The following is a 19,370-nucleotide window of genomic DNA, read 5'->3' as shown; positions in this document are numbered from 1 at the left end:
TTAAATTTTTGGCCCTGTTGAACAGCACGATGATGACCAAGGAAGGTTGAAATGTCTTTATGAATCTTTCTGGCTCCGAATGAAGCGTTGTGATGAAATCACTAGCTAATCTTTTTTTTTCTTTTAAAAAATAAAAAATAAAAAAAATAACAAAAGAAAACGGGGCCTAAAAAATAACCGGGTCAAATGACCCGAGTCTGACCCACAAACGAGTCCCTTATCAATGGCGCTATAGGGTTTACCAAAGCAAAGAGACTAACGCTTCGAAAGAGCTCTACCATCAGCTAGCACGCCAGAAAATGCGAATCCGCCATTGACGACTGAACTGAAAGCTCTCCTTGTCTGCCTCTAATCTCCACAAAAATGTTACAAGGCGTTCATATCATCGGTGAGCTTCTCATAAACCGAAACAAAACTCTGCTGCGTTTCCAACTTTCTACGTAGGCTGGAGTTTGTAGGCTCTTTCCATATCGCTTTTTTATTTTTAAGATGTGGGTTATCCGATTTGTGATTGGTTTCGTTGGTATCTTGAAGTATTCATGTCTGTGTTGTTCTTTTTCAAAATTGCACATTTTGGTTAGAGTTCCCACCAGGTGTTTGTTGAAAAGATTTTGTATGAACAGCACTTGCATATAACAAATGGCTACAGAAGGATTTAGCTCTCATGTCGCGTCTCGACTTTTAATTTCCATCTTGCATTGCCTTGGGATTTTTTTTATTGATAACTACTGGCTGCATTTGAATGCTAAGGAAGATTTCACATGTGGGATTTCGGTTTTCTATTAGGCTGTCTTGTTACAAGGAACGCAACTATGTACTTTTTCGGTGAGTGGGGAATGTTTGCACATGTAGCAGGTGAATTGGGGTTGTGGATATTGCTTGTAGCTTTCATTTCTATGTTAGGTTTATTGCATTGTGATTTTTGGATGATGGTGGTTTTCTTCCAGGTTATGGACCATCAGATGCCAAATGTCTTCCTTATTCAGGAATTTCCGGAAGAGTAGCCCCTTTATGTCACTGCTCTTCTCGTTTCAACCATAAGTTCAAGTCACAGATCAGGATTGGATCACCGAGAGGTGCTTGCAAGGGGGTATCTTTTACGTGCAGAGCAAGTTCTAGTGGTCGTAATAGAAATCCAGACTTTCCAAGGCAAAACAGACATGGGTACTCCCGGAGCAGGAATAGGAAAAGTGTAGAAAGAGATGGCTTTGAAAACCTTGACGAATCTGATGTGCTTTCTTCTAAAAACGGGTCATTGGTCTCTCTTTCAAGTAACACAAAGTTCGGGGCCACTGCATCCCCTGGACCTAGAGAAAAAGAGATTGTTGAGCTGTTCCGGAAGGTCCAGACTCAACTTCGGGAGAGAAGTGCAGTTAAAGAAGAAAGGAAGGTTGAAGCTTCACAAGGGCATGGTAAAGAGAATGCGACTGTGGATTCCCTCCTTAACCTGTTAAGAAAACACTCGGTTGAGCAATCAAAGAGAAACAGCAACAGTGGCAGCAGCAACAAGGACTTCACGTTGGACCAACCAGAAAATAATTCCCGATATAGTGAAAGAAAAAACACAGCTTCTTTTGATTCAAATAACAAAGCTGCCTTTGATTCAAATAACCTTTTGAAGGACGAGGTTGAAGAACCTACAGCCTCCTTCAGCAGGCCTGCATCAAATTTTCAACGCAAGTCTCCCATTCCTCGGTTAACATACCAGGCCATTTATTCTGAGGATGATCACATAGGCAACACAGTACCACATGTGAATTCAACTGGGAAAAGAACGAAGAATCATGTTGACAGAGATCCTAAACCAGAGCCCGAGCCAAAGCTTGAGTTGGAGGCAGAACTTGACCATGAGCCCGAGCATGATGCTAAGTTTGAATTTGAGCCTGAACCTGAGCCTGAGCAAGGGATTTCTCAACTGTTAGAGGACCAGACCTCAGAAGATGAGATTTCAGTTCCTGAAGAAACTCTTATTGAAGGCAATGAGTACGAAGGAGAACTTGTTGAAAGTAGGGACTTGAGTACATTGAAGCTGCCAGAATTGAGGGTAATAGCAAAATCTCGAGGTGTAAAAGGGTTTTCGAAGATGAAGAAGGCTGAGCTTTTGGAGTTGCTAAGCAGAAGCGCAGTTTGATTTGTGATGCACGGTATTACCGCTGACATATTAATATAGTTTCAAATAACTTTTCACTTTTATGTATTCGGGCCTCTGAATCCTTGTTGAGATTTGAGAGTGTGGTTAGCTTTTTCTAGTTTCGGAGGATCTTTTTCGAGCACAGGATGGTCTCGCCGCGATGGGATTGATCCTTTTTTTGTATTTGTTTTCGTAGAGGATTTTCATCGTAGGGAAAATATGTCAAATTCTGGTTTATTGTAGCTTAAAGGTTGCTCTCTGTAAAATTGGTGAACTAGTTCAAGTGTCTAATTCGTTGTAGTTTCCTTCACAAACTACATTTTGTCATATTTTTACTTGTGTATTTACAGACTGTTGGAATCCATGCCTTATTGGCCCAAACAATCTTAAGTCCTCATAAAGTTGTAATGGTGTGAGTTTAAAAATTGAGGGCCACTATTTTATATGAATCAAACTCACGGGACGCATGTATTATACTCAACAATTGGAAACACTTATATTGGATTCAATTTTTCCGGACTACTGTATGAGTTTGATTCTAATTTAGACATCATACTCAAAATTTCCGACCCGTTGAAGGCCTAATTATACAAATCAATCACCAAAGATGAAAATAAGCGAAAAAGACTTGAGCTTTTTAGGACTATAAGAGTTTCTCTAAAGAACACTATTGTGTAAGGATATATTCCTCATTACATGTGACCGTCTATGTTAAAATAACTCATTAATTAGCAAAAAAATTTCTACGTATATGTCAAATAGTGATTTTTCTACTAGAAGGAACCGAGTATTTTCCGTCTCTGAAGTTGTTTGAATTTGGAAATAGTTTTGTATACTAATTGGGAACAAGTAATTCCCTTCAAAATCGGAATTGAAACCAATCATTTTTTACCTGCTTTTAACTTTTTTGGTCAACACATTTTTTTTTTAGTTTTCTTTCTCACGGTTCAATTCGATTTTCCAGTACGACGGTTTTTATACCCACCCCTCTTTGGAAATAGTTTTTCATAAAAATTGGGAATTGGGTTTCAAGTGAATTACCTAAAACTTGAGGAACTTTCTCAAATGTCCACATTGTTGCTCACATAATTTTCCCACCCTACGGTCCCTACCCCTTCCCAAAAATTGGACGGATAAGATAAGGAAAAGCCCCAAAAGCACACTCTCGCTTCTCAATTCATATTCTGCGACCATGGAAGCCACTCTCTTCAGCTTCCCTTGCTCCAAACCCCCATCACCCTCCCTAACCCAAACCCAACCCAAATCCCTCCTGGCCCGACCCTCCACCAACTCATTTCTCTCCCTCACCTCCCGCCCCACCCGCCACCACCACCACCACCACCACCGCCTCCCCACAATCCGCTCCGCCATCTCCCGCACCAAAAAGGAACAGACCGTCGAAACCATCAAGGAAAATCTCGAGAACTGCCACCTCATGGCCGGTATCCGCTACAAGGGCCTCACCGTAAAGCAATTCCAGGACCTCCGGAAAGTCCTGCCGGAGACCACCAAGCTCATTGTGGCGAAGAACACGCTGGTCTACAAGGCAATCGAGGGGACGCCGTGGGAGGCGCTCAAGCCGTGCATGACGGGGATGAACGCCTGGCTCTTCGTCCACAGCGAGGAAATCCCGCCGGCGATCAAGCCCTACAGGGATTTCCAGAAGGAGAAAAAGCTCGACAGCAACGACTTCACCGGGGCGGTTTTCGAAGGGAAATTTTACGGGCCTGGGGACTTTAAGCAGCTCGAGACAATGCCAACGAGGGCAGAGATTTACGCTAAGTTGCTTGGGACGTTGAATAGTCCGGCGTCGAGCTTGGTGGGGACTATTCAGGCGCCGGCGAGGGAGTTGGTCATGCTTTTGAAGGCTTATGTGCAGAAATTGGAGGAAGAAGGCGGCGGCGGGCAATAGTGGTGTGGTAAAGGGAGAGGTTTTTGAGGCTGTGTAAGTGTATCTTGAAAGACCCAACTGTCGATTTTTGGTGCTTTTGTGTTGTTGTAGCATGATTGCGGTTTATATTTCAAGCTGTAGATTTATGTAAAATTGAAGTTTTAGCAAGCTATGATCCTGAATTAAAATTTAATGGCTATCTGTGCACAATGTGTGCTATTTTACTTGTATTAGGAATGCTCAATGCTTAAAGAACAATTCTTGCGCTTGTCTAACTTAGATACAGCTTCGGAGCTGATATTTGAGCATGAAATTTACGTTCGATTTTCCTTGTATTCATTTGCAGTGTTTAAGTAATGTAGATGGAATGGCAAAGTTTATCGCACCGACATAATCTGTAGCTTAGTGTATTTTAACATCCATTTAGTGGATACAAGAACATTAGAACTCCATTTAGTTGGTTAGAAGGATATTGTTGGGGAGGCTATATAGGAGCGAATATCTCCCCTATTCTTCTGTCTTGCGTCTTGACCAAATTAATGTTGAGGCCTGATGGTGAGGAGCGGATGGAATGATAAAATGATTTGATGCTATGGAGAATCATTTGTGGGACGACTGGAGTGGAGTGGCTTTAAAGCGAGAATTCTGTTATCGTCTTTGTATTTGCAGCATGGATTTAGATATCTATGTTTTTGGACCATCAGGGGTGAAAATTTTCATCTTTTATTTGTGTTGTATGATGATGATCAGTGATAATACAATGAGTGAGCAATGATTAATTCCAAAATGTTTGGTCTCGGATATTAGTAATGTGAATCCCATCTTGCCACTGTGGATTGAGAACCCCATCTGTGCTTCAAATATTATCTATTTTCTTGGCTCGTGTGTCTTTTTCCTTGTGGCTTGAAGTTTGTTAGGTCTCTTGAAAATCATAATTGATTATCCAAAATCTTGATTCATTAAGCTAACAAGGTCCCAAACCTGAATTACTCTATGAGATTGTCAACTCCAGCAAATGTGGAAGCCATTAAAGAGGTCTCTGCGGTGAAGTTGCTAGCCTCGAGGTAATAAACTGGTAATGCATCACAACTCCTTCTAAGCCTCTTTGAAGTTATTCTTTGTATATCTTTTCTTATAATCTTGAACATTGTAGCTTATACTTTTATAATTTGATGGATGTTATGTTTTGTTAGTTACGTACAAAACCCAGAACTTTAACCTCATATCCCAACTCGTATTAGCTTAGTACACTCATGCCATTGTTTAATCGTTTGAATCTTTCAATTCCAAAATTAAGTTTATTTTCTCATTAAGTGCAGTGTGGGGTGGATTCTATTGTTTTTGGTTGATAATTAGGTTGTAACTGTGTGATTGCAACATAGAGTCCGTTTTTTGGGGAGAAAGTTGTGACCTGGGTTGTACTTTTGACACAGTGGCTTCACTGAAAAGAGAAGAACCCACGAAACGCATGATCCCCAAACTGATTGGTGTTGCCAAAACTTGAGCTGTTTCTGTATGTATTTTATCAGAACCCCAATATAAGCAAGTTTCAGTGCTTATGCAATTGCACGCAGAGGAATTCGGGTGCCTTGTTAAAGATTGCATATAGTTTTTAGTTCTATTTTTACTTGGACGCATTTTGCTTCAAGTATCATGTCACATATGATTCACATTTAGATGTTAGAGATTTACTGGTCTGGGTAATTGCTGAAAGAAAGTGTTTGCCTTTTCTTCTCTGCTCAGGTTATGCCTTTCCCAGTGCCTCACCCAAGCTTCTGCAGAAGCTGCTTCTTCAGAATATGCGAAATTTGTAATGACATTCATTGCTTGCATGTAGTATGCAGTGGACATACCAACTTCCTAATACTTCCCGGATCCCTGAAACAATCAACAGAATGGTCAGAGCTCTGCTGAGAATAGCAGTTACTATAATTGGCGGGGGAATGGTTTGTAGAAACAGATCTTCGGAAGCTACAAATGGTGGTTAAATGAACCAGGGAAAGGGGGACTACAGAAGATGGATCCTGTGATTCAGGGTCAGTAGACAACCTGCTGGACATGCCCAAGTAACGAGATCCCAATTGTCCTCGCAAACAGTAGCAATATTGCATCTGTTTCACCAGTTCCTTCTGCTGCACCTATTTGTGAGGAGATTTTGATCAAAGGGCCAATCATTGGTTTCAGTCTGGTAGACGGAGGTGATTCTTCCTCCAGCATATGTTCGCAAACTCAAACAGTAAGTGACGCGGTTTTTTTATGTCTAAAGTAGGAAAGGCAGCGACTGTTTTTCGAGGAAATAGCAACATTGCATTGTAGCAATTTGTAGGTTTTTTAACAATCATTTGCAAGTTTGTCCAACAGAAAGAAGTTTGGTTTACAGTTCCTCGTTGTCACAAACTGGAATCGTCAATTTGAAAAGGGTTTATATCACAAATGGTCCCTGAAATTGACCCCATCAATCATGATGGTCTCTGAAATTGAAAATCGATCAATGTAGTGCCTGAATTTTAACCCCGTGAATCAATGTAGTCCTTTTGTTAGTGTTCCATCCAAATTAACTTTAAAAAGGGTTAAACAACAAATTTTTCATGGTAAAATGACCAAAATAAACCCGTTACTTATAATTTTACTTACTACCTCTCTTTTCCTTTTTCCATCTTTTCTTTTCTCTCCATTTTTTCATGGATTTGGTGCTAAAACTAAAATAAAAACAAAAAAAATGGGAAATTTCAATTTCTTTTTTAATATCAAGTAACATGATCAAAGGTGGACTTTGGCAGTAGCAAAAGCTAACCCAATTTCTTTGAAAAAAAAAAAAGGAATGGAGCTAACCTAGTTAGAATGATCAAAGGTGGACTTTGGCAGAAAAAGCTAACCCAATTTCTTTGAAAAAAAAAAGCAATGAAGCTAACCCAGTTAGAATTCTTTTTACTTGATATTAAAAAAAATTGAAATTTCCCACTTTTTTTTGTTTTTATTTTAGTTTTAGCACCAAATCCATGAAAAAATGGAGAGAAAAGTGAAGATGGAGAAAGGAAAAGAGAGGTAGTAAGTAAAATTATAAGTAACAGGGTTATTTTGATCATTTTACCATGAAAATTTGATAGTTTAACCCTTTTTAAAGTTAATTTGGACGGAATACTAACAGAAGGACGACATTGATTCTCGGGGTTAAAATTCAGGGACTACATTGATCGATTTTCAATTTTAAGGACCATCATGATTGATGGGGTCAATTTCAGGGACCATTTGTGATATAAACCCATTTGAAAATGGCGATAGATATCAAATATATGAGAAAAACTTCGGTAGGGCTACTTGACTAGGACCGTTTTTACATCGCATGAATTATAGTGGGTCAGATGAAATCAAAATACGAGTAGACTCATGCTTTTATAAAAGTTGTCGTACATATGACGTGGTTGAGCACCCTGACCCTAGTTTTAGGGCAATGAAGTTATGGGAAGGTCAAATGTTTGTTCATTGTTTATGTTTCAAAAAACAAAAGGTCAAATGTTGTATACAGGTGTACTCTAACATCACATGAGAAGTAGCACTTCCAACATCATGGGACCCTACCTTCCATTTATGTGAAACCAGATGCACATGGCTACTCAAATACAGATCTCCTTCAACTTATTTCAACTGCCCTAGAACTCTCACTTGAACATGCGTCCATAATAAGATGGCTAGGATAGTCTCGTCGCTTGTTTCTAATCGTTTTTAAGTCTGATAAGTATGAATGATTAAATTAACTTATGTCCGTACGCACTAATTGATTATGATTATTGGCATTTTGTAAACTCTGCAAGCATGAATTACCGAATCAACTCATCTTCACGTGTACCGCTGATTTTAACATTTTTCGGATCAATAATTATGTGGTTGTTCGATGAGACTTATTTTGATTACAAACATATCTCTAAAAGATTCACACACAAGACAAGATTTTATATGTAGGGAGAAGGGAAGAGCCACAAGAAAAATCCACACCCTAGCTCTCAAGTCCTGCTAAAGTCACATTAACTTTACCCTAAAGTTTTCATCCTATACATTTTCTATGACCATATGGCCATATGATATATGGGGAACCAAGTCTTTAATTATTGTGTCCTTTGAAAGTAGAACCATGCCAACATAGCGTGTACGGCAATGCAGTCATGTAATTTAAATATCAATTCGATTATAGATAGGGTACTCTTTACTTAATGGGATACCGCCTCACATGTTGAACAACGACTTACTTGCACTTCGAATTTCACCACAACACTATAACAAACTAATAATACGTTGTCATGATTTTCGAACGTATATAAGATTTTCTACAAAGTTAACCGTTTTCGATTTGTTAAATATTAAGCCATGTCTTAATTCTTGCAAACAATTGCACTTTAAGTCTTAGTAGAAGAACCACCACGGGGTGATTCCAGTGGTTGGAGACGAATTTCGGTCTTGTGTTTCACAAGGCATGCCATGAGTTCAATTCTTGGCGCTGATGAATCACACAATAATGGACAAGCGGAGGCTAAAATGCTTTTGTGAGTCTTTCTGATTCTCGGAAAGATCGACTACTGTCGAAAAGCCACTAGCTGGCCTTTTTTTTTGTTATAAAAAATAGTCTTACTAGAAGGGCTATTCTACACTAATAAATCATTCGTCCGGTTCTAATTGCTAGCACGCATCTTGTTCTAGTTAAGGAGGATTCTTGCATATCAAGGTGCGTTTATTTCTACGCAATCACTTAATGAGCGTTATATATATTCATACAAAAATATACATTTAGTGACATGCAAGTCTTTCTCCTTAGAGCATCTTCAATGGAAGTCCTTATTTAGGGACTCCTACCACCATCTTTGAGTACTCATTTAAGGACTTAAAGAGAATCTTTGTATCCCTAAAGGAATATTGCCTCTAATGGCAGAGTCGTTATAGTAGAATTCTTAAATTTGAGGTTTTTACAATTTTATGTGATTATTTGGTCAGATGCACATTTGTTGTTTATGTTAATATTACGTTCTCGTAAAATATTTTTGTGAACATTTTAACCCCAAAAAAAAAAAAATTCAAATTCTGATACTAATTTTTTTCTCCACAAAAACGTAACTAGAATGAGTGAATTGAGTACGAGTGAACTAAATATATGAGATGAAATTGTGGTAAGTTTTGGTTAGATAATTTAGTATTTATAAGAATGATGAGAGAACAAAATGAAAGAGTAACCCAAATTGAAAATATTAATATTTCAACAGGGGCATTATGAAATGAGAAAACAAAATAATTTGAAAACCAACAGGAGAGAGTAATTTAAATTGAAACACTTATTTAATTAGAACAGTTGATCTTTAATTAGAACAGTTGATCTTTAAATGGTAAAAAAATTTGAAAATCAAGAATCAATCTAGACCCTCCATTTTAAATGGTTGAAATGAAAAGAAAAAAAGACAAGGCCATGTGACTAGGACTCATGCCTGTTTTTCCACTTAAATTGTCCTATTGGGTTCACCATTTCCGTCTCTATAAAGTCCTTATATGTGGGTACATACACCAAGTATCCGGCGAGTCTCTATACTTTAAGAACTCACTTTTTGATCCATTGGAGATTTATTTTGTCCCTATATTTGTTTTATACTCATTTTATACGGTGATTGTCCCTGTATAGAGACTCCACTAGAAATGCTCTTACAAAGTGATTTGCTTTAGCAGTAAAATAATAAAGCTAGCAGTAAAAGATAATGGAGGGGGAACTTAATGATTGAGCTGCATTATTTATCTTTCTGGTTTGTGCTTGAATGAGAATGGAAGTGAAGGTAGACCAACCGTAAAGATGTATAGTCTGATATGGAATGGTAGGCTTATTGGATTTAAGCTCACAAATGGTGACTGCTGCATAAATGAATGGCAAAAAGAATGGTTTTGTTTGCTTTTCCAATTTGTAAAAGCCTAGTCTTTATGTGTGTCGTAAGATTTCAGAGTAAGATCCGTGATCCACAACTAATCACATTAATATTGTTATAACTTAATCACCTGTAGAGTTTGATAAGTATTGAGCTTTTATCACAAAAGATCTCGGTACAACTAAAAATGAAATCATTCAATATAAATTATACTTTATTCTATGAAAATTTTGATGTGAGACTCTATTATCCAATATACACACATATATGTATGTCTTTATCAAATTATACTTTATTCTATGAAATTTTCGACATGAGATTCTATTATCCAATACACACACATATATGTATGTCTTTATCTATACACACATATAGGTATGTCTTTATCTATATACATAACCATCAATCTGTATCAAATGTACAAGTATGTATGGGATGGTATAGGAGAGTAGGGAGGGGTCCAAACTAGGGTGTGAAGATGCCAACTATTTAGAAATGTGGATGCAAATGATTTGTTTTTATTAAGAAGATGGTTGTGTTTCCTATATATGATTGTGCAAAAAATGATCACACACCCTTGGAAATCGAAAACGACAGGAAAATAAAAGAAAATCACACCAAATGATCATAGTTGGATTCTCAGATGAAATTTGTAAGAGGGTGAAGATATTATTTAAGGGGCCAATAATAATTGGGATCCAATTAATTTTGGGGTTTTAGATTTATTTAGCTAGCTCGCGTTATTCGTAAGGCACTTTTTACAAAATTTTGAAATATTTTGTATCTTAGTTTCATACAAATCAATGCTAATCGTCTAATTCACAATAAGTGCAGTTACAATAAGACAGTTTCACTGAAATTTTTCTCGATGAACCCTAATTTGGTAGATAAAACTTTTAAAGAGTTGGGAGATTCACAGCTAACGTGGTAGCTAAAACTTTTAAAGGTGCTACAATCTGACATTCACCTAATTTACCCTTTATTTTAAGGACAAGGATTGTCTGCCCTCCACTTCTGGTGCCCTCCTCGTACCCTTCTGTTTTGTGTGGTCACGGTTAAGCCACGTTAATATTTTATATTATTTTTTATATAGATATAATAAGACAAAAATAAATAGTAATATAAAATGTTGACGTGACTTAACCGTGATTACACAAACAGGAGGACACGGAGAGGGCACCGGAAGTGGAGAGCAGACAATCCTTGTCCTTATTTTAAAGGTAGTGTAATTTGTGTTCATTAATATTCTTTAATTTATTTTATCTACGACCGAAAATTAAAAGAGGCGTGTGAGAAGTAAAAATGAGTGTAAATGTACTTACAGTTAGGAATGGTGCAAATGAAATTATACTGTTGTGTATTCTTTTTCTTGATTGAAAGTTTGAAACCATTTTTTTTTTTTTGTCAAATGATGGATTTGTTAGATTAGATATTAGATTAGAGAATCAATGAGGTTCGAACCCATACCGTGATGCAAGGACAGCATTTTTCTCTATCACTATAGTAGAGGGCCACTTGCAAAATTTGAAACTTTCGTCAGAGAAAAAACTTACCTACAACGAATTACATCCGTCAATGTAATTCTCTCTCTACACTCAATAAATAGACATATAGACATATACACCCCGTTAGAAGTAAGTTTTAGCCCTACGAATAATAACATTTCATTAGTTTAGCAAGTGATTTTCCAAGGTGATATTTACCATGCCTGAAACAAGAAGGAGATGCCCCATCGCAACTTCTTGTTTGGCATCGTTTGACATGCATCTTACAGAAAATCCCATGCTTTAGTTAGCAAAAGCTGAAACCAATGAAAGGTTGTGACAAATGACTCCAACTTTTCAAAGGGATGTTATCCAATATATTTTTCTTCCAAAGCATATAGGTTGTGATTATTTAAGTCCATTAAAAAGTTGCTAATTTTGTCTTAAATCTAATTATCTTACGGTTAAACTTGGGGTTAAAACAAAATAATTAGATTTATTTTGGTTGGACAGGTATGAGTCTGACATATTCTCTGCTTTCGAGCCAGCAAGTGAAGTAGGCAAAACATAAAAGCTTAACTTCTAAATTATAATTTATAATTATAAAGGAAAACTAATGAAAATAGTTTGAAAACTTTGAGTTTTAACGAAAATAACAAAATAAAGGGTAAAGTGAATAATATCAAGATTTATTTTTTAGCGTAAAAATATGATTTTTTGTTAAAATAAACAGCACCGGAAACTTTTAGTTAAAGTTTCATAATTATAATCCTTGATCTAATTAATTAATCATTTCATCAGATTAATTGGAGTAGGTGGCAAATATAAATTAAGTTATCATTTCTTAATCTCAACCAGAATCTGCAGCTAGACATGATGGAATTTTGTCAATAGTGATGATAATTGTTTGATGAGAAATGTTGAGGGGACTCTTCATGGGCTCTTTACTATTTCATAATTTATCGTTAATTTATGCATTAATATTATAAAATATTATGTAAAAAATATAAATTAAATTGATTAGTATTTTTTAATATTATTCTTATTTTTCTCTTATTCACGTACTTTTCTGATTCTAAATAGGTAACATGTTATAATAAGAATATCTAAAAAAATGATATTGGGAAATAGAAAAAAATAATACTTGGCTACTCAAAGTATGAGTAGGTGTTCCTACTCAAAATCGTTAGGTGGTCGACTCATAGAACTTCATGTTTATAACCGAAACTGTTCATATTATAAATCATTCTATAAATATCGTTTTTACAAAAAAATCAGTTAAAACTAAGGTCATTTAATTATCGAATTGTATAAAACAGATGAACATAATTGGTAGAAGCATTATGAAACTGTCTATGTATTTGCAACATTAGATTGACTAAACGATCTTAGTTTTAATCATTTTTTGTAAAGATTATATTTACAAAGTGGTTCATAATATGAACGGTTCTAATCATAAGTACAAAACTTTGTGATTCGAACATGAAGAGTTTTAAGTAGAAGTTTGCATTCATAGTTGAGTAGCCATACATTGGCCAATAGTTGAGTAGCCAAACATTGGCCAATAGAAAAGCTATGCATGCATGGTAAATTTGTGTAGATGTGAAGGGTAGATTAGTAACTTAAAAGAAAGGAAATTTAAAAAACAATCATGATACTTCCTCTGTGGAATCTTTTGCTGGATATCATTGTTCCAAAGCATCATCCAATCCCTTACGATTAGAAAAATGTTTTCACATAATCTTTTTTGTAAAAAAAATAAAAAAAATAAAAAATAAAAAAAATAAAAAATAAAAAAATGAAAAAAAGGCTCGACTTGTCTTACAAATTTATCTCTAATCATGGTTAGATCCCCAAAGTGACAAAGTCTCCTCCTTTTACATTTTACCATCTTCATTAACCTCCTCACCCAACAAATCTGCAACCACATAGGCCCCACCAATTTAGTTCCTTTTTTGCTTTTAATTTCCTCTAAATTTTATTCATTCCCAGCACACACACACACACACACTCTCTCTCTCTCCTTGTTCTCTCTCATGCAGCCTTGTAATGAAAGCAGTGCATGAGGGTTAGATTGATTCTTGAAGATTGATGTTTGTTATCAAAAACCCAATTGAAGTTTCATGTTTAAGTTTCCACCTTTGGCTCTGAGTTCATCAAGATCTGTTTTTTATGCCTCAACTCACCAGTTCTAACCGTTTGATTCAGAGGTAACAATTTTCGTTTTATCCAATGTTGTTGTTTTTGTTTTTTATTTCCCAATAAAATGTTTGGTGATGTTTGTCTTATGTTAGTGGGTGGGGGAGGAAATGGTTGGTGTTGATTATTTATTTTGGATTTAGCTGTGTTTGTTTGTTCTTCTCGGTTTTGTGTGAATTTTTGTGGGTTTGTGCAAATTGGGAGTTTGATAATCTGTAACATGTTTGATCAGATTGTTTTTAGGAGAAAATAAGGTTTGTTTTAAGGTATTGTTATGTTGAGGTTCAAGGGAATGAGGTTTTGGTTGAGTGAATTCACCTGCCTCTAGTTGTTGTTGCTAAAATGACTGAGGAGGTTGAGCTGAGGGGAGGAAAACTAGCTTTTGAATCACAATTCGTGTTGGTTTTTCGAAACAAAAATCAATCGAAAATTACCGTTCGACAAAGTTGAGCCGAGTTTCTTCTGTGCTCTGGTCTCAAAATTGGGAAAAAATGATAAGAGTTAAGATTTCAATAGTGTTTTCCCCCTTTGCATGGTTTCTTGTGTGCTGAGTGTTTAATGAAATTGATTTGGTATCTTGAATCGAAACACTTTTAGCAGGAAAGTTCGGTTTTTGAAACACCAACAGTCTGACAATGGAGGTGTAAAGATTCTGATCTTTGCTAGCTATTACAATGTTTTAGAATCTTGATGCATTGTTAAGAGAGGCCGTGCAAAACATGTAATTGATTGTTGCTTCACAATTCGAGGACGTTTGTTACGTAGACAGATAGGACCAATTGGTATACACCTTTTAATTCATTACGTTCTGTTGGAGTTTCAGAACCAGAAAACTGAACTAGTTTCGCAGAGCATTTTTGTTAAGTTTTCAATGCATAATATTTCTCTGCCGTCTGTTGTATTTATTTGTCGTTTCTCTTCTCGAACAGGTGAGATGGACATAGCATCTATAAAATGTCTGATCAACAGTATATCTCGATTTGTTCACCTAGTTTCAAGCCAAACATCGAAACATATTCCTATTCAGAAGGATTACAGAACCATAGTTGATGTACTAAAGCTTTTGAAGTCATTGCTTGATGAAGTAGTTGACTTTAAAATACCGTCAGATGACATTCTATATAAAGAGTGTGATGAATTGGATATGGCTGTAAATGGAGCTAGAGAATTCATGGAAAAATGGTCTCCAAAGTCGAGCAAAATTTTAAGTGTAAGTGCAAACCTACTCTTCTGCTAAATTCACGTCTTTATGTGTGTTTCTAGTCCATGCTTGAGGATTTTCATTACGGAATCTCTGTTGGTTTTTTTCATTTGGAAAGGCACACAAAATCAAGAAAAACTGTGGTGTAAGAAATAGGAACCCTACAACAATAATTGCAATCACAACTATGAGGCTTCTGTATTTCCCTTTTGAATACATGGAAATTGAACAAAGCAGTGTGCATAAAATACCTCAACTTTGACAAACTATCTGGTGTATGTCTGTGTCTGTGCCTGTGTTGAGGGGTGGGGGTTTCGTCTTATGTTTTAATTCGAAATGCAATGTATCCTCAGGCTTGGTGGGGTGAACCATTGTTGATAACAATCCAAAGCTCATCACTAAAGATTTGCGGCATATTACCTAGACTGTTGCAGTCATCTTCATCTGGCTCAATCTTAGCAGGTCTTCAGGTAATTGCTAAGTTCAAACTGCCTTCTGCATGTATCGTTTTCTTATAAGCGAAAAAGGAAAAAGGAAAAAGGAAAAAGAAAACGAGGTTGATATAACAAAATTTCTACTACTCATTCTTATTATTTTTAATATTAACCTATTTCTTTGAAACTTTCTATTCCTCATCCCACTAGTTATTTATAACTATGTTGTTCAATTCGTCAGAAGTCAGGACAAATGCAACTCTAATCTGTGGTAAATTGTTTCAGCACTGTATGCAGGAAATTCAATCTTTGAAGCTGGAAAGAGTATCAGAATACTTAGAAGAGGCTCTGAAAAGTCCAAGAAAAGACGTCATGCCTTCCACCAAACTTCTTATGAAAATTATCGAATTGCTTAATCTGACTTCAAACCAAGAACTGCTGAAAGAAAGCATTGCTGTAGAAAAGGAAAGGATGAATGTCGAAGTCAGCGATGTTAGAGGGGAATTAGATCAAATTAACCAAATTGTGGTTCTCGTCTCCCATATTCGTGAATTCATGGTCAAAATTGAGCACCTTGAAACTGCATCTGGCGTCCCAATCCCTTCGTACTTCCGCTGCCCTTTGTCTTCAGAACTAATGCTGGACCCTGTGATCGTAGCTTCAGGTCAAACCTATGAGAGATCTTCCATCCAAAAATGGATTGATCATGGGCTAACTCTCTGCCCAAAGACCCGACAGAGGCTTTCCCATACAAATCTCCTTCCCAATTATACTGTCAAAGCTATGATAGAAAGCTGGTGTCAGGAAAATGATATAAAACTTACGGCGAACTCTGACGGCTCTAATGCTATCTTGGTCCCATCTCCATCAGATGCAGATTCAATTCACACGGATAGTTTGTATTGCTCTACACACAGTAGCAATTCGACATCGAGGTCCTCTCTTGAAGTTGGAAACGTATTTGAGAAACAAAAGAAAGATGTCTCTCCTAGGTTAGGTGGACAAAAGTCCAATGAATGCGATAGCAACAAGAAAGGCCACTCATCACCAAAACAGTCATATAGTCATTGCAGGAGTGAATCAGCCACTAGTGCTGCTTCCAGTATTGATTATGCACTGCCAGCATCCATTAAGGTGTCGGGGATATCTAATAAGCATGAAAATGTTCGTAGGTTGTCTGGAGAAATCTCATCTGCGCATGAAGTTGCTTCTTCTCCAGATAAAGAAACAACAATACCCCCCGGGTTATCAGGAAAATTATCTCACATTTCCAAGGCAAAAGCAGAAGGGGCATGGACTGACAGCCCCAGTTATCCCAACAGACAGCTGCTTCCATTTTCTAGTTCAGGATCTGACGAGTTGACGACAGCATCCCGTGTCAGGAAATTAATTGAAGACCTCCAGAGCCAGTCCAATGAAGTGCAAACTATGGCGGCAGAAGAGTTGCGGCTTCTTGGGAAGCGCAATACGGAGAATCGAACTATTATAGGTCAGTGTGGTGCTATCTCGTCGTTACTTTCACTTCTATATTCAGGAGTGATGATAACACAAGAGCATGCTGTGACAGCTCTTTTGAATTTATCAATTAATGAAGACAACAAAGCAATGATTGCAGAAGCAGGGGCAATTGATCCCCTAATCCATGTTCTAAAAACAGGAAGTGACGGAGCCAAAGAAAATTCTGCTGCAGCTTTGTTCAGCCTCTCTGTATTGGATGAATACAAGGCAAAAATTGGTCGGTCTGGTGCAGTCAAGGCCTTGGTTGATCTTCTAGCCTCAGGGACTCTTAGAGGGAAGAAAGATGCTGCTACTGCATTGTTCAATCTGTCAATTTTTCACGAAAATAAAGCTCGCCTAGTTCAAGCTGGGGCTGTGAAGCATCTTATTGATTTGATGGACCCTGATACTGGGATGGTTGACAAGGCCGTTGCTCTCCTAGCAAATTTGTCCACCATTGCGGAGGGGCGCGTAGCAATTGCACGGGAAGGGGGCATTCCATTACTAGTTGAGATTGTTGAATCAGGTTCCCAGAGAGGAAAGGAAAATGCCGCCTCCATACTGTTGCAATTGTGCCTTCATAGTCCAAAGTTTTGTACTCTTGTTCTTCAGGAAGGAGCTGTCCCTCCCCTGGTTGCCTTATCTCAGTCTGGCACACCAAGAGCAAAGGAAAAGGTACACAGCTTAAACATTTTTCTTGTCTGTTATTTAGCTCTCTGTTGATCTGCTTACCGGTTAGTGTGCCAAATAATGGAGAAGGCAAGGGAACAGAAAATTTTAAAACTTTAAAGGATGGGGAAAAATTGATTGTTCAATAATGATGATTTCCTTCTGTTTTAGTGAAAACAGTTCTCTTCCTCCCGTCATTTGGCAGCTGTTATTACTTATTGCCCTGGTGTAGCTATAACCCAATAATTTACCATTACCGGCGAAAGATCAATCTATATTGTCGAAAGTTTGTGAGAAAACATCTGATATGCACATAAAATGCCATGAGTGCTTTCTTTAGGCCAACCTAGAACTATGCCAGGGTGTTCACTCTCAATGTTTATCCCTGTTGAGTCAGCATAAAACCGAAGTTATGCCGAACATTGCATGATTTTGTTAGAATATAGATCAGTGGAACAAAGAAGATAAAATTTTGCTTTACATATATTATGCAGGCACAGCAGCTTCTCAGTCACTTCAGGAATCAGCGAGAAGGGGCAATGGGAAAGGGAAAATAAAGACATTTACCTGTTGCTGATTTTTTCTAAATTTAGCCCCCATAACATTTTCTCCCTCAAGATATTTCTTTAGGGATATTTTTTTATATATATATTCTTTAATTTATTTTAGCTTCAGAGAAGTCCAAGCATTTTTCTTCCCTTTTTCTGATTAGTGGTCATGGAAATATTGCGAAGTACACGCAGGAACCGGATCAGCAGCGTACAATGTCTAAACTTTTCCCTTTTTTTCTCCTCCTTCCCGTTGAGCTTGGGAAGGCGGAATTTATGTGATAGGTAGGTAGGTTTCTTTGCTCTTAGTTCTCCTGGGAACTTAGCTTTTGCTTGAGTGTTTGAAGCATGTAGTGTGACTCAATTTTTTTTGTCTTCTGATTGATTCTGTTGGTTCTGAATCACTGTTGTATATAAACTTGTACATAACGCTATAGACTTCTGCAATTTGCAATAATATGATCAGAATGTTCGCTATTTGTGCAATTTTGATGCACATTAGGTCTTGCTTCTTGATATTTTTCTCATGTTATGCACCGAAGCAACGAAGCAGCTGATTTGTTGGCATAAATTGACAGCTCCATTTTAAGCTTTTTACTATTTGGCAAAAGTTATTCTGCGGTGCTGGAATATGGTCACGTAATGGATAATGGTCTTTACTCCAACTTAGGTTGTTTCCAGCCCATGGCTAATGTGCAAGGATGTGGATAGTTGTCTCGTGACCGAAAATTGAGGAACCTGGCAAGGTGTTAGCGTCTGTCCCATTGGGGATGGTTTTGGGATGAAACTTGAACGTCCTTCGTAGTATCAACGGTTCGCCGTTGCATGAATACCATTACCAATGGCCAAACGTGATGCACGTTCATGGCTGGTTTTGAGATTTTTGAGACCTAGAGCGACGTTAAAATATGCCTAACTTCATATAAGGAAAATAATTTTTTTAATAAGTAAGATTTTGATAAATTGCACTTAAAAAAGCACTTAAAATTTAATAATTTAGAAAGACGGAAAAACCAATTTATTTTGTACTGAGCGAAGGAAACCAAAAAGTCCCGGCTTACAAGTATAGATGATGAGGTTTTTTTCTTGTTTACTAACCTTATCAATATGAGACTAAAAAAATTAATCATATTTTCAAGTTTTTAATTGATATGTATAAGCAATAAATGAGCAGAAAATTAAACTTGTTATTGGTAAAGACATGTGTACATTAATTCATTGAAGATTAGACTTGAATTAAAATGAATGTCTACAAGCTACAACTCACATAGCTAATAATCATAATTAAACATGAAGTTAAAAGTAATTAACCAAACAAAAATTCGTAAAAAATTGAAAAGATAAAAAAATACACGCATGCCATCTCGAACCCAAAACCTCCTTATTAATAGTAAACAACAAAAAGCAATACTTCTCGTTAAA

General features: G+C 36.9%; 3 protein-coding genes across 4 annotated transcripts; all 3 read left to right on the top strand.

The window, feature by feature from the left end:
• Positions 1–184: 184 nt before the first annotated feature.
• Positions 185–2,458, top strand: LOC103409135 (rho-N domain-containing protein 1, chloroplastic-like). 2 transcript variants are annotated; one of them, XM_070822585.1, is made up of 3 exons: positions 238–388; positions 787–855; positions 948–2,458. In XM_070822585.1, exons 1-3 carry the CDS (start codon positions 364–366, stop codon positions 2,129–2,131), a joined length of 1,278 nt encoding a protein of 425 aa, XP_070678686.1. In that variant the 5' UTR covers positions 238–363; the 3' UTR covers positions 2,132–2,458. The 2 variants fall into 2 exon arrangements, with proteins under 2 accessions (XP_008346172.2, XP_070678686.1); XM_008347950.4 differs by lacking the exon at positions 787–855 and having other exon boundaries at positions 185–388.
• A 714-nt stretch (positions 2,459–3,172) lies between these two features.
• On the top strand, positions 3,173–4,215 carry LOC103409134 (large ribosomal subunit protein uL10c-like). Its single transcript, XM_008347948.4, has one exon. It carries the CDS (start codon positions 3,324–3,326, stop codon positions 4,041–4,043), a length of 720 nt encoding a protein of 239 aa, XP_008346170.3. The 5' UTR covers positions 3,173–3,323; the 3' UTR covers positions 4,044–4,215.
• A 9,165-nt stretch (positions 4,216–13,380) lies between these two features.
• On the top strand, positions 13,381–18,434 carry LOC103409133 (U-box domain-containing protein 3-like). Its single transcript, XM_008347947.4, has 5 exons — positions 13,381–13,610; positions 14,529–14,809; positions 15,154–15,270; positions 15,520–17,406; positions 17,895–18,434. Exons 2-5 carry the CDS (start codon positions 14,534–14,536, stop codon positions 17,955–17,957), a joined length of 2,343 nt encoding a protein of 780 aa, XP_008346169.2. The 5' UTR covers positions 13,381–13,610; positions 14,529–14,533; the 3' UTR covers positions 17,958–18,434.
• Positions 18,435–19,370: the final 936 nt, after the last annotated feature.

This window comes from Malus domestica, chromosome 05 (genome assembly GCF_042453785.1).
Source record: "Malus domestica chromosome 05, GDT2T_hap1".
Lineage (NCBI taxonomy): Eukaryota > Viridiplantae > Streptophyta > Magnoliopsida > Rosales > Rosaceae > Malus > Malus domestica.
The sequence above is the reverse complement of the archived record's forward strand: the minus strand, read 5'-3'. Positions and strand labels throughout refer to the sequence as shown.